At 46.3% G+C, this 15,258-nt stretch overlaps 1 protein-coding gene across 1 annotated transcript; it reads left to right on the forward strand.

Moving 5' to 3' along the window:
- The first annotated feature begins 2,021 nt into the window (after positions 1–2,021).
- LOC141998710 (L-amino-acid oxidase-like) lies at positions 2,022–13,482 on the forward strand. The gene is made up of 7 exons (XM_074971673.1): positions 2,022–2,065; positions 4,399–4,607; positions 6,078–6,190; positions 7,522–7,723; positions 8,469–8,537; positions 9,630–9,766; positions 11,949–13,482. Exons 1-7 carry the CDS (start codon positions 2,029–2,031, stop codon positions 12,814–12,816), a joined length of 1,635 nt encoding a protein of 544 aa, XP_074827774.1. The 5' UTR covers positions 2,022–2,028; the 3' UTR covers positions 12,817–13,482.
- Positions 13,483–15,258: the final 1,776 nt, after the last annotated feature.

The following is a 15,258-nucleotide window of genomic DNA, read 5'->3' on the forward strand; positions in this document are numbered from 1 at the left end:
TAGTCCCCCAGGGGATCCTACCCATCCGTTCCCTGAGGGAGTTGAAGTCTGCTTTCCTGAAGTCCAGGGTCCGTATCCTGCTGCTTACCTTTCTTCCCTGTGTCAGGATCCTGAACTCAACCAACTCATGGTCACTGCCTCCCAAATTCCCATCCACTTTTGCTTCCCCCACTAATTCTTCCCGGTTTGTGAGCAGCAGGTCAAGAAAAGCTTCTATTTTGTTCTGTGATTATACAGCACCTCTCATAATGGGGTGATGGTCCTTATGAGACGAAACGCAGAGATCTTGGCTTTTTTAGTCTAACCAAGGCTGAAGGGAGATAGGATTTCTGTCTATAAATACATCAGAGGGATAAATACCAGGGAGGGAGAGGAGTTATTTAAGTTAAGCCAATGTGGACACAAGAATAAATGGATATAAACGGCCATCAACAAGTTTAGGCTTGCAATTAGGTAAAGGTTTCTAACCATCAGAGGAGTGAAGTTCTGGGACAGCCTTCCAAGGGGAGCAGTGGGGGCAAAAAAACCTAACTGACTTCAAGACCGAGCTCGTTAAATTTATGGAGGAGACGGTATGATGAGACTGCCTACAATGGCATGTAGCCAATCCGCGACTGTTAGTAGCAAATATCCCCAATGACTGGTGATGAGACACTAGATGGGAAGGTCTCTGAGTTACTACAGAGAATTCTTTCCCTGGTGTCTGGTTGATGGGTCTTGCCAACATGGTCAGGGTCCAACTGACCGCCATATATGGGGTTAGGAAGAAATTTTCCCCTGGATCAGATTGGCAGAGACCCTGGGGGGGGGGGTTGTCTTCCTCTGCAGCATGGGGCACAGGTCACTTGCAGGTTAAAACTAGTGTAAATGGTGAATTCTCTGTAACTTGATGTCTTTAAACCATGGTTTGAGGACTTCAGTAACTCAGCCAGAGGATCGGGGTTTATTACAGGAGTAGGTGGATGAGGTTCTGTGGCCTGCAACGTGCAGGAGGTGAGACTAGATGATCACAACTGTCACTTCTGCAGGGCCAGATTTCCAATTAGGCACAGTGGGCACATGCCTAGGGGTGCTGGTGTTCTAGGGGAACCTAAAAGTTAAAAGTGGGTTAAAAGTTAAAGTTAATACACACCGCTCCCCTGCGGCCAGGCAGGCTCCTGGCATGGTGGCCACCCAGCATGTGGGGCTGGAACAGGGTGAGCGTCCAGGTCAGCCCACCTAGGGGTGCTGTGAGCTACGGCCAGGCGGGGCGGCTGCTGAAGGTGCTGGGAATGTCCCAGTCCCTTCCCAATCTTGGCCATCCCACTGCTTCTGCCCCATGCTGGGGAGGGAGGGGAAGGGGTGTGGCCGGCACCCCATTTACTTGCACGGGCAGAACAGAAGCATGGCTGCCGCGCTGGGCCATGGGAGGGACAGAAGGCAGCCGGGGACTGCTCACTGTGAGGAGAGGTACACTCCCCCCATTGCACCTCGCTTGGGGCAGGTATCCACAGCACAGTGGTGCGAGAGATTATAGGTGGAGTGGGGATAGGCCATGATTGGCCTTGACAGGGAAGACAAGGGGATCCAATGGAGGGATGCAAAGTGAGAGATGTTGAACTGCTTGCAGGAGTGTAGCATAAATATCCACAGAAATTTCATCAATTTCCCCCTGTGCCTTGCACAGATTTCTTCAGATTTAGGGGGGCAATAGGCAGAAAAATCCATAGAGATTTTTCCAAATTACAGAATTAGGCATTGTACTATGTCTGCTGAAAGGAAGACAGATAGATGTATGACCTGCATGTATACATGTGTGGGACTTACCAGAACAATAAGTAACTTGTGTTCCAGTCAGTTGGTGTCTCCTGATCAAAGGGTGGGACAGAAAGATACACATAATTGTGTCAGACTGGAAATTCTTTTCCCCTAGAATAATTAATTACATCTCTCTCAGTATTTGGAACATACTGATTGGTTGGAAGTTTTGAACCACTTTTTTTTTCTGAGATCAGCTGGTTCAGGCTATAAAATGAAAGTGCTCACTAGATGACTAGTGCTGCTGGTGGAAACATGGACAGATTCTGTAAGTGACACTGCTGTGCTGGGAGAATTGCTTTGGGGCTAGGAAAGGATGTGTGTTAGTCCATCTTCAGCTGCTTTCTTGTTTTGCATCTTTCTCTTTATTTTAACCTCTCACTTTTTTTTGCTCTTTTTTAGATGAATATGTCTTGGGCTTTGTTTTTCAGTACCCCTTTCTGCTCCCTTGAAGTTGATTCCCACTGATTTCCATGAGCCTTGGATCACGCCTTCTTGGTGGCAATGTGATTTTTAAAAAAGAGAATCCATACCCACCTTTGTGGGTATTTTATGGGAAAATTTGGTCACACTCAGGGCTTGATCCTGAATGATTGAAAGCAATGGGAATTTTGCCTTTAACTTCAATGGCAGCAGGATTAGACTGTAGGACTCTAAATGCATCGATTGCTGTTAATACTGTGTAACCCTCTGAGAAAGTGCCATCCAATAATATGCTGGGGGTGGGGTGTGTGGGGGGGTCCCACTTACAACTGTTCAAGGCTGGGGCATGGATCAGGGACACTGTTCCAGTGCCAACAATCATTCCATGAGATTCCTTGTGTGAGTCAGGCTTGTAGGATCAGGGTTTAAAGCAAGTCACGTTGTCCAAAGGAAATTTTTGGTACTGTTTAGTTTCTTGAGTGAAACTGATGCCTGTTTGAGAAGGGAAGAGAAAAAACATCTTATTCTGTGGTTCTTTGGGTAATAGCTTCCACCTGAAACTGGAAACTCTTGAACTGTGTTTCTCATCACTGAGAACTGAATTTATATGCATTGCTGATGCATCTGTTTATAGTTTAAAGGATTGTCCTGAATGGGCTCGGCTCTACCCTGCTGTTTCTCAGGGCATTTCTAGAAAACTAAATTTTATTTAAGGAGCACAGAGAGGTCTAATCACCAATATTTCCAAAATAGCCAATGGAGTAAAAGCACTGTAGAGGTGTGGAGATTCAATTACTTTAGTGGGAGCAAATTTAGGTCAACACTGAGCGCTTTTGAAAATCTCACCCACTGCGCCTTAAAGTTTTATTTAAATGGCTTTAATATTCCTTGTTATAAAGTTCCTTTTGAACTTTAAAGTTAAGTAGCACCCTTCACTAAGATTTTGTCCACACTGGGGAAATGTATTAAAAGATTCAAACTGGTTTTAAAATCAGTTTGAACCTAGCTAGAACCCCAATGTAGACAAGGCTCAAGCAGCCAGAATCATTCTTACAACTGGTTTTCTTAAGCCTCCTGATAGCCAAATTATTTAAACTGGTTATAAATATGATTATGGCCAACAACAAACTTATCGACTCTGTGGCTCCAACTGTGGCTCCAACTGAAACTGGTTTGAATTTTTTGGGAAAAGATCTGCAGTGTGGACAAGACCTTAAAGTTAACAAAGGTTGTGATCTTTCAGTCTGACTCCTGCCTAATGCAAGACATAGAATTTCATCTTGTAATTCCTGCATCAAGTCCATGTCTTGTGGTTTAGCTACAGGGTAAAGAGCAATTTCAGTGTGCCCCAGTTGAGGCATCTTAAAGGGGCTTCATTTTTCAGAAAAGGCTGGACACCTGCTATCTGAAAATCAGCCCTCTTTCAAGTGTCCCAAGTTGGTCACACAACAGCACTTCTGAAACTCTTGCCCATTATGTTCATTACATTGCAGCTCCTCTCCCCAGGTTGCTACCCTGTCCCTAGGGCTCGGGTATGGCACATCACGGGTGGGACTGACACACACTCTGCCAGAGATGAGTTATATGTTCGAGCTTCTCTACCTAGGCTGTCAATGACTCCATGTGCGGTGGATCCAAGAGGTCTCACCCAGGCCTCTCACCTTCATTGTGCTAGGCACTGTGCAAAGATGTTTTAAATGACAGCCCATTCCCCAAAGATTTTATAATCTGAGGGTAGCCATGGTGGTGTGAGCAGCAGGAAGGGGTACCTGCCCCTAATATGGTTCTGTCCAAGATCCTAGGAATATACTCTTCCCCGCCCCATGCTTCCACTGCTGTGGATACCATTCTATTTTTAGCATGCTAGCTCAATAAGAGGGAGCACAGGTCTGTCTACTCAAGCTGGAAATGACACATGCATCTCCAGTGTAGACATACCTTAAAATGATCGTTTCTGTAAACTGGTAATGTTAGGAGCTGGTTTGCTCTTATGTATCGTCTGGCAATACTCAGAGCTGGTTTGCTGCACACCCTTTTATGGATTTTAGCTCTGCTGTGGGTTGATTGGTGTCATTTCAGGGATGCCACCTGCCATGTGGGTTTCAGAAAATGAATTTGCTTCCCTGACTGCATCATTCATTAACTACACCTCACTTCTCTTTGTCCATATGTCCCCAGTGCTTTACAGGCTGTGTTTCCTTGTGGCTGTATTACGGCCTGAGAGTTTCTCTAGCTTGCCTTGCCTTGATGATCCCGACTACAATGACCTGGTGAAGATTGCTGAAAATGGGCTCGGAAAGGCACCTCATCCAGTGAAGGTGGTCATTGTAGGGGCAGGCATAAGTGGACTCACTGCTGCCAAACTGCTCACAGATGCTGGTCACATGGTAATTCTATGCACAGAGAGATGTCAGAGAAAGGCAGGGAGTCAGTGCTGGCTTGAGTATTTTTCATTATTTCTTGTCTGAGGAATAAAGGTTGTTAGGCTAAAGAATGGATAATAATGAAACAAGGGGAATTTCCAAGAAAGAAAGAAAGAAAGAAAGAAAGAAAGAAAAGGCTTGCTGACAAAGGAAGAGATTTTTCAAAGGCAATAATGGGACTTTAGGTGCCCAACTCCCATTGTATTTTAATAAGATTTAGGCTCCCGTGTTCCCATTTCTGTCCTGGAACATTTCCCTGAAACTTCATTAATTTAAAGCTGGAGAAGTTACAGTAACTATCATAAGAAATAGAAAGGGGAACTAACACCCCAAAAGCTACAGTTTCAAAATAACCCTATCCATTAGAAAGTGGCAAGTTACAGTTATCTACTTTCAAATGTCAATATCTGTACAGGGCATACATTCTTTCGCAGAAATCTAAGCATGTGAAAATTGATATGCTATTGGTAGCCTTCACTCTGCCTTCTTTTTATGTTTTTTGCATGCCACAAACAACAGAGGTGAATTTCAGCCCAGTGGAGGCATACCTTTAAATGATCTTCATCTCTGTGTACAGGGGAGTCAGTGCAAGACTTATGAACTATTTAACTCCCACATAAATCCATTTGTCTTTCAGGCATAGAAGCCTAGGGAGTTGAAAATCCCAGTCTACGGTCTTTGTGAATTCTGAGGACCCTGATGCTTTGGAAAACATACAGACAAAATGTTCAAACTTGGGTGCTTAAAGTTAAGCACCTCAGGAAGGTTTTCAAAAGCACAATGACAGTTAGATGCAGCTAGAGAAAATCTTCCCTCAAAATCCTTATGCCAGCATGTAAGGCTCAGACCTTGCCTACACTACAAATTCTTTGCCAGGATAGCTATTCCAGCAGAGCTGCCTAGTTTAGATGCAGCTTATGATGACAGAATGAGTTTTGTCTGTCAGTATGGTAACTCCATGTCCCCAAATGACATTAGTTGTGTCAACAGAAGCACTCTTGTGTTGTCCTAGCTATGTTTACACTGGGGGTTTTGCCAGCATTCTTATGTTGCCTGGAATGTGTAGTTTTTTTTCATACCCCTGACAACACAACTAGGCCGACAAACCTTGGGAGTGTAGAACTGGCTCTCAGATTTTCAGATGCACTCAAATTTGGCATCAGTCTCCTCCCATTGACTGCAGTGGATGCAGTTCAACCAAGACGGAGCGCTTTTGAAAATCCCACCTTAAATGGGTGCAATTTTCAGAGGTGCAATGTACATAATGTTAGGAACTGGTGGGTGCAGAGCCATCAGGACACTTATTCAGGTGCCTGAATATAGATTCAGTTACCTAATTTTAGTCACCAAGGTTTGAAAGTTTTGTCCTTTGCGCCTAAAATTGTGCATGTGCCACATAAGTGAGTGGAAATGATGTTCCATGCTGGTTCCTAGGTTACAGTTCTGGAAATCAGTGGTCGTGTGGGAGGACGAATCAGGACCTATCGAGATGAGACACAAGATTGGTACGTGGAGTTGGGAGCCATGCGTTTGCCAAGCACCCACAGGTAATACAGTTTCTACTCCTCAGCCATGTAAGTTGTTTGGTAAAGAAACAGCCCAGTTTTGCAGAATTCTGCTGTGGTTAGGGATGAGATCAAACACCCTAAAAGAACTTGCTGCTAGATGTAATATTTCCTGCCATGACTAGTCTCAATGACCTGGGTGGGATTATGGCCAATAGTAAACAATGAACTGAGCAATAAGTTTTTTCAGGATCGGGGCCTAGTTATGGAACTGGCAGCTTGTGAGTGCATGGTCAAACTTCCAATGGAAACCAATGGAAAAATTCCAATTTATGTTAACGGAAGTTGTATCAGGCCCTGAGTCAAAGGAAAACCAGACAATAGATATGGGCTCTTCATTAGCCAAAGTGATTTGAAATGAGTTGCATTGTTTCATAAAACACTGCACCCAATTGTTTTGTGAGGAAGTATAAGAACTAGAATAGAATAGAATCGAATCTTTTTCAGCACAATTATATGGAGCAAAAGCTTATTAAAACAAACAAACAAACACAAAAAACAGTAGCATAAATGTACCCTAACTTCAAAGGAAACTACCATGAACTGAGACTACAATTTAGAAGCAGAACAACAGATGAGGTTATTATATACAACATCTGTGGTAACCAGTCAATATTCCAAGCCCTCAGCTACTATATAGCTGGTAGTCCCCTTGTAGTCAATGGAACTACATCAGTTTACATCAGGATCTATCTATCTATTTACCTATCTATCATATTCCTACAGCAGGGGTGGCCAACCTGTGGCTCCAGACCACATGCGACTCTTCAGAAGTTAATATGCGGTTCCTTGTATAGGGACTGATTCTGGGGCTGGAGCTACAGGTGCCAACTTTCCAATGTGCCGGGGGGTGCTTACTGCTCAACCCCTGGCTCTGCCACAGGGCCTGCCCCCTCCCCTGAGCCTGCCGTGCCCTCGCTCCTCCCCCCACCCCACCCCCAGAGCCTCCTGCATGCCATGAAACAGCTGATCGGGAGGTGCGGGGAGGGAGGGGTAGGCGCAGATCGGCGGGGCTACTGGTGGGTGGGAGGTGCTCGGAGCGGGGGTAGGGAGCTGATGGGGGGTGCTGACGTATTACCGTGGCTCTTCGGCAATCTACATTGGTAAATTCTGGCTCCTTCTCAGGCTCAGGTTGGCCACCCCTGTCCTACAGCATTAATCACATTAGTTGGAATCAGGAAAGTTCAAAAAGGGAATGACATAAATAACATACTTAGAACCGTATTATTTGTATAGCCAGTAGAGCGTATAATTAATTTTCTTATTTTTCACTCTCTCCTTTCCCCTTTCTCTCCCCTTTCTTTCTTTCGCAGTATTGTTCGTGAATTTATTAGACAATTTGACCTTAAGCTAAACAAGTTCTCTGAGATGGATGACAACGCCTGGTATTTGGTTAATGGTGTCAGGACAACAGCTGGGAAGGTCAAACAGAACCCTGATATCTTGAATTATACTGTGGCTCCCTCAGAGAGAGGCAAATCTGCGAAGGAACTTTATGTAGGAATTCTGAAGAAGGTACGTTTATTGGTTGATTGTATAAAAGAAAATAAATCACCAGGCCTGATTCTGAGAAATGGCCCTAACTTGTACTGCAGTACAGGAGGTCTCTTCTTCTGCAGTATGTGCTGGTCTCCCCTGCTCCTTTCCCAACACATCCCTTCTCAACACCGTTCCAACCCAGAATACATCCTGTGTCAGGGGAATCTTACACTGCTGCCTGCATGTAGCTATAATACTCCTTGTGGGGGATTTACCACAAGATCTGGCCCCGGTTTTCCTTTCACTTTTATTCATGTGATCCCCCCAGAGCTGTGGGTGCTCAGCACCTCTGAAAAGAAACACCTGTTTTTGTTTCCTAAACAGTGAACTCGGGATCAACTCCTGCCATTTAACAACAGCAGGGCTGGAGACTATGCCATGCACCTCAGTTACATTCAGTGGGGTTTCATGGCTATACAGAGGAATTAGGGTCTAGTAGATAGGGCATTGCAGTAGGACTCAAGAGATTTGGGTTCAGTTGCTGCCATAGCTATGTGCTCTGTAAAATGGAGCTGATTCTTCCCCACCTCAAAGGAGTTTTTTGGGAATAAAATCCATCGGCAATTATGAAGCCTGCAGATATCATGGCAAGGAGGGTCATGCAAGTATAGGTACTTGCACAGATGGTTAGTTAGATAGGAGAACAGAATTTGGTCCAGTGTTTTTGTGAACATATTTCTCTTTCTGGCTCTGAATGTTTCCATGCATGGTTCCAACACAGACCCTAAAACGGTTCCGGAGTTCAGGTTGTGAAGAGCTGCTGGATCAGTATGACTCCTTTTCCACCAAGGTAATGGATATGGACCTTTGAGTACCTTTAAATCCAAATGTTTATGGAAAGCCTGAAATAATTGCTCTGAGAGAGGTGTAAAACGCGCCTGTTTATCCTGATGAAACCTAATGATGCCAGTTTTCATGTCGAGGTTGTCCTTTATTCAAAGCACCAGTAAAGGAATGAGGGAAAACATCATATTTTGAAGCTCTGCACAGCCTATTGGGATTGCCTTCTCCTTTTGGCAGCCTGAGTGGGCAGGGTTTTGGTTGTGGCCAAGAGTATGGAAAATAAAGGACCGAGAGCCAGACATATGTCATACTTCCTTCAATTATTATTGTAATGTTGTTGTGCTGGAAGGTGTTAATGGTTGCAATCAAGCATATCTTTAATACATAAATTATCCACAGACCTGGTTAAAGTGGGTGGGCATGCTAACCACCCTTCATTCAGGATATATGGAAGAAGCAATTAAGCTCCTTTCTGGAGTAAGATAGCTAGTGGCAGTGTAAGCCACTGCCCAAGGCACTACAAGGCCAATCAGAAGCTAAGCTGTGTGGACTGAGGGGTTTCCCTATGGTTGATTGCAAACACAGGGGCTAGGGGTTGAATGTCTGCAGCTGAGTCTGTGTATGTGAGAGAAAGGAAGCAAGAAGAAAGAGAGAGTTGCAGTGGTGAATATGGGCCCGAGAGGAAAACAAGGGAGGGAGCTTCTTTTGGTCACAGTATTTTCTGGAAAGGCAGACTTGGATTGCTGAGCAGGGACATTGCTTCCTGTTAATTGTTACTACTGTGTTCAGGGAAACAGGATGTTGTGTCCATTCTTTTTAAATAGACAGGATTGAACCAAAGAAAGACCTGACTCACATCCTCAATCTCTCCTTCAAACAGAAAGAACCAGGCAAGGCCTTGGATATTGGCAATGGCTCAGGCCAAAAAGGGGCAACAATATCATCACAATATAAAACTTGAAAATAACCCTTTATCTTCTCCTTCCTCATGGAAGTCAAATCTTTCCCCAATGATGCCTCCATGCCTCTTATTTCCAGCATAAATGTCCTTCTTGTGCCTAAAGAGAGAACAACTTTACTCACTTTCCTCCCCTCCCAGGAGTACTTGATTAAAGAAGGGAAATTAAGCCATGGGGCTGTACAGATGATCGGAGACTTGATGAATGAGGATGCTGGATTCCACATGTCATTTCTTAACTCTCTCATGGAGTTTAATATCTTCTCTCATGAAGATGGGTGAGAAACGAATGTACTTAAATTGCAAGGTCTCTGGGACGTGGCTATATCTTTTCATTCTGCATGTATGTACTTTACCTAGGACTATGGGGCCTTTGATTGTTGGCCTCTAGGGGTATCTCTGCATTACCAGTAGGCTGCCCATGGCAGTGAGTCTCCTAGGCCAGGTTGAGAGACTTAGGCTAGTGGGGATTTTACTAGCACTGTACAAATAGCTGTGTAGACAGAACTCCGAAATTGCAGCTTGGGCTGGAGCTCAGGCTCTGTAGGCTAGGGAGATGGGTGGGCTTGAGAGCCCGAGTTCCAGCCCAAGCCACAACCTCAAAGCACTGTCTACACAGCTATTTCTACAGTGCTCCTGCGAGACCCGCTAACCCAAGTCTCTCAACCTGGGCTCAGAGTCTTTCTGCTGCCGGCAGTGTATACGTACCCTTTGTGTGACTGCAATGCTAGTAAATAAATAATACTATCCTTCTTCTCGCAGCTGAGAGGGGAAGAGACAGACACTCCATCTTAGCAATGTGAAGCTCCTCTGGTGGAAGTTAGAATGTGCAGAGAGAAGCAATCTCTATCAGCGCATGGGTCGTATTGTCAGCAGGATATATTCTTGTTTTACTTAATCTGGGCCATAATTTCGACTCACCTTGTGCAGCTCAATCGGAATTCCCCAGTATTGGCTGAAATTCACCTCCAGGCCCCAGGCCTGTGGGTCACTTAAGCCCTATTTTGAGAGATTTCTGTGGGGCTCTTATTGACTTACGTGACTATCATCAATTGCAGCTATAATTTGCTCTTTCTGAAATGGTCACACTCTGTGCTGTGTTCTGGCAGGGCTTGGGTTCAAACCTACAGTGGGGAGGGATTGTTTGCTATCTTTCTCTTGAGATACATAGGATCTGTTGTTAAAACCCTGGCTTGGGTCTTAGGAGATCTGGATTCAGTACCCAGCTGTAGGACAGATTTCATGTGTCACCTTGGGCATGTCACTTGCTTTCTCCATGCCTCAGCTCCCCCTTCTGTAAAATGGCAATTATAAACCTTTCTTAGCAGGGGCGTATACGGGGGTGGGGGCAAGCAGGGGCATGCCCCCCCAGTAATTGTCGGGGGCACAGAACTTCTCTGGCCCTGGGGGCAGGGAAGAGTAAGCTCCTCCCAGGGCCAGCGTAGGGGGAGGAAGAGAAGAGAGAGTTCCTGCTGGGTTAGAGGGAAGAGCAAGATCCTGCCAGGGACTGGGGCAGGAGAACGAGCTCCTCCTGGGGTCGTGGTGGGGGGAGGCAGAGAACCTGCCCCACCAAAAGGGGTCAGATTTAAATTTCTGCTCAATTCCCCTCATGGGCAGCACATGTAATGGGCAGGGGAAGGCTGAGCCTGCCCAAACAACCCCCCTGGCCCCGCCCACACTCTGTCCAGAGGCTCCCCTCCACTCTTGCTGCTAATTGACCCCAGCCCAGGTAGTCTGCTCCTCTTAGGAAAGGAAGCCTGCTGGGGCTGGGGCTTGGATGGCTGGGACTTGGGGTAGCTGGGCCTGCCAAGTGCCAGGGGTGCCCTGGCACTGGGACAGCGCCGCTCAGTACTCCAGGGCAGAAGGGCGAGGGGGGGGTGTCTGTGTATCACCCACCACTCCAGGGCTGCAGGGGTCCACGTGCCTCCTGCCTGCCTGGGGCTTGGAGCCATGCACTGTTTGGTGCTCCAAAGCTGGGGGAGGGGGCTTGCGCCTGCCCTGTGCTCTGGGGGGCTGGAGGCTGCGCACTGCCCACCCGCCTGCCTGGGGCTGGGAGGTGGGGGAGCTGCGCACCGCCTGTCCACCCACCCAGTGCTCCGGGGTTCGGGGCGGGGGGGGGGGGGGGAAGTCCGGTGCACTGGGGGTGGAGAGGATCATGGCTGGTGGGGGGTGGGGTGAGATCTGGGCTTGGGAGGGAAAGAGGGAGGAGGGAGGTTTCGGGGCCTCAAGCAGAAGGGGTGGGCCGGGGACTATCCTCCTCAAGTGGGTGGTTCACCCACCACCCACGATGCCCCTGTTTCTTGGTCTGTCTTGTCTAGCTGGAGTTTAATCTCTTTGAGGCAGGGTCTGTCAGACACAGCCCCTACCTCAAAGGGGCCCCACTTTATTGTTGTCCCTAAAAGCAATCGTGATACTGCTACTAATGTAATTCTTTCACTCGTCACTTCTTGTTTCTTTCAGTTTTGATGAGATCACAGGGGGATTCGACCAATTGCCCCAGGCCTTCTACCGGTCTATGCCTGGAGCTGTCCAGCTGAACTGCACAGTAGAGCAGATAATATCCAATGGTAACAAGGTCCGAGTGTTTTACCGTGCACCCAACACACTGAGCCCCTCCTTAGTGACGGCTGACTATGTCCTTGTCACAGCCTCAGCAAAAGCCACGAGACACATCAAATTTCTGCCACCGCTTTCCTCCCATAAGAGCCATGCCCTGCGCTCCATTCACTATGCCACCGCCACCAAGGTTGCCTTGGCCTGCACCGAAAAGTTCTGGGAGAAGGAGGGGATTCGAGGGGGGCCGTCAGTCACAGATCGCCCTTCCAGATTCATCTACTATCCCAACCACAACTTCTCTAGTGGGGTGGGGGTGATTGTGGCTTCCTACACGTGGAACGATGACGCTGAATTCTTTCTTCCCCTGAGTGATGAGAAGTGCATTGATGTGGTGTTGGAGGACCTGGCAGAAATCCACAAGGTGTCTAATGTATCTAAGGACGATCTCCGGTTCATCTGTGATAAACACGTGATACAGAGATGGAACCTGGACAAACATTCCATGGGAGCATTTGCCTCGTTCACCCCCTACCAGTTTGCTGACTATTCTGGGCCTTTGTTTCAGAGTGAAGGGAGGGTCCACTTTGCAGGAGAACACACAGCCCAGCCTCATGCCTGGATCGACACCGCTATGAAATCTGCTGTGAGAGCAGCAAGGAACATCCACGGGGATAGCTATCTGTCATGGGGGCAACATCAGCTGCAGAAGCAGCAAGAACAACAAGAGCAGGAGCAGGAAAGGGTTAACTGGGTTCAAAAAGTTGAACTTTAATTGCTTCATGGGTATTTAGGGAAGGCACAACTGTACTGGACACTGAGGGCTGGTCTACACTAAAGCTGTAAGTCGAGCTAAGTTATGCTACTTCAATTACGTAAGTTATGTAATTGAAGTCTACATGAGTTAGGTCAACTTACAGTGGTTTCTACACCGCACTGTGTCAATGGGAGACGGTCTCCCGCCGACTTACCTTACGCTTCTCAAGGAGGTGGAGTACAGTCGTCAATGGGAGAATGCCCTGACATCGACTCAGTGGGGCTTCACCAGACCCGCTAAATCAACACTGCTGCATTGCATTGATTGCAGCAGTGCCCATTTAGCCATAAGTATAGACATGCCCTCTGAGTAGGGAATTAGAAACTGCACTGCTAATCTCCTTCACTGGGACAGATCCTCAGCTAGTGTAAATTGGTCTATTTCCATTGAAGTCAATAGAGCTAACCAATCAACACCAGTAGTGGATTTGGCCCCATATCTGTTGTAAGTAAACTGAGATTGTACTTCTCCTTTGAAATATTAGATAGATAGATCTATTACAGAATAGGAACCTCCATAGAAATAGTTGGTTTCATTAATCAAAGTTATTACTGATCAAATACACTGCACTAACCTGTTCTTTATAAAGAGAAAAACAATTGTTCTGTAGCATCCTATCAATAAAGGAAGAGATGGAGATAATTAAATATTGCTCAGTTTCAATGAATTGCTTTTATCTTGTTTATAAGTTGTAAACCATGATATTTTGCAGTGGTGATGCTATGGAACAGGGAAGGCTGAGAGAACAGCTTATTCCGAAACAAACTCCAATCAGTTACACTTTTCTTCTGACAATGCAAATAAACAAAACCAGGCATGCGCTGATGGCCTTAAATCCTAGGCCCTGACTAGAATAGAATTGTTGGTCATGTTGTCACTCAGGTTGATTGACATGTTGGGTGAACTCACATGATGCTGAATGCAAATGTAGATACTCCACAAATGTTTGTTGTTGGTCACGGGTTCATGTTAGGGCTCAGGAACCAGATTGGGAAGCAATATTTGTGCCACTGAACAAACAAGGGCAAAAATTTTGGTCTTGGCAGGGCCCTGTGTGATTTCTTTTCAAAGAAAATGTGAATTAAACATTTTCAGATATTGCTGAAGTACATAAGGGTGAAATAAGCCGTTTCTCTGCAACTGTGGGATTTGTTTTGAGGGTGTCTTTGTTGGTGACACTGGGCACTACTCTAGGTAACTCGGGAGGGTGGAAGACTACAGGTGTCAATAAAGCCCTCTTGCTCTAGGCCCAAATAAACTAAAGCCCCTCTGCTCCTTAAACTTTCTGTGACCCTGCACAACTATGAGGAAGCTAGCACACAAACAGACAGGTTTGCACACGGCTCGCCAGCCAAGGCCAGCTTCGGCCTGGAAAACATATAAATAAGGCAAAAATGTTTAGCAAAAACCAGTAACAAATAAACCAAATAAGGCAAGGCTTGGGCAGTGCTACTGAGGAAAAACACAACTGGCTGCTTTAGCTAATTGGCTACGGTATTATATGGGGCAACAGGTAATTGGTTGCATAAGCTTGTGTAGTAAAGTAGGCAAAGGTATAAAATGTATACTGTAACCTGCATTCGGGGCTGCAGGATTGGAGACAGCTCAGTCTCCCTGCGCCCTATTTGGAGCTCCAAATAAATCTCTCTGCTTCTCCACCCCGTTGTGGTCATTGGTGCGACGCATACCAGGCAACGAACCCAGCTGTTGCTTGCCGCGGGCACTCTATGCCGGCAACATGTTCATCCTGAAACTGGGCATGTGATTTGGCCACTCATCCTCACTTGGAATAGTACTTCACTCTGGGCCTGATTCTACCACACTTCCTTATTTTATGTAATACCTAAGTCCTGGTCTGCTCTAGAAAGTTAGGTCATCATAACTAAGTCACTCAGGCAAGTGAAAAATCTACACTCCTGATTGGCCTAGTTAAGCCAACCCAAGTCCCCGAGTAGACAGTGCCAGGGTGACTGAGGAATTCTTCTGTTGACCTAGTTACCGCCTCTCGGGGAGGGGGTTTACCTACACCAATGGGAGAATCCCTCCCGCAGGCGTAAATTGTATCTACACAGAAGAGGTAAAGAGATGCTGCTGTAGCGTTTCAAGTCCAGACAAGCCCTTTAGCTCTGATTAGCCCCATGGGGTACAAGAATGAGCAGTTACTCTCATTGGACAATGGGATGTTCTGATAATGGGCTCTCTCAATCTCTCCTGTTGAAGCTGTTCCATTTTAATTAAATATTAAGTGGGCCAGAGAAAGAGTGAGAATCATGAGCATTGGTAAACAAGTATTTAGGGCACTCACCTGAGAGGTGTGAGACCCCTCTTCAAACCTATTTTTCTCATCAGGCCAAAAGGGGAATTGAACAGGGTTTTCCCACATCCTGGTGAGCGTGCTAA

The sequence above is a fragment of the Natator depressus genome, chromosome 14, assembly GCF_965152275.1.
Source record: "Natator depressus isolate rNatDep1 chromosome 14, rNatDep2.hap1, whole genome shotgun sequence".
NCBI lineage: Eukaryota > Metazoa > Chordata > Testudines > Cheloniidae > Natator > Natator depressus.

What these genes read in the sequence shown, in the direction of transcription:
- LOC141998710 (XM_074971673.1), top strand. Translation starts at nt 2,029, where the DNA reads ATGACTAGTGCTGCTGGTGGAAACATGGACAGATTCT. An exon ending in ATGTAGGAATTCTGAAGAAG is followed by an intron (nt 7,724 to 8,468) that starts GTACGTTTATTG and finishes GTTCCAACACAG; the next exon opens with ACCCTAAAACGGTTCCGGAG. An exon ending in ATCTTCTCTCATGAAGATGG is followed by an intron (nt 9,767 to 11,948) that starts GTGAGAAACGAA and finishes TGTTTCTTTCAG; the next exon opens with TTTTGATGAGATCACAGGGG.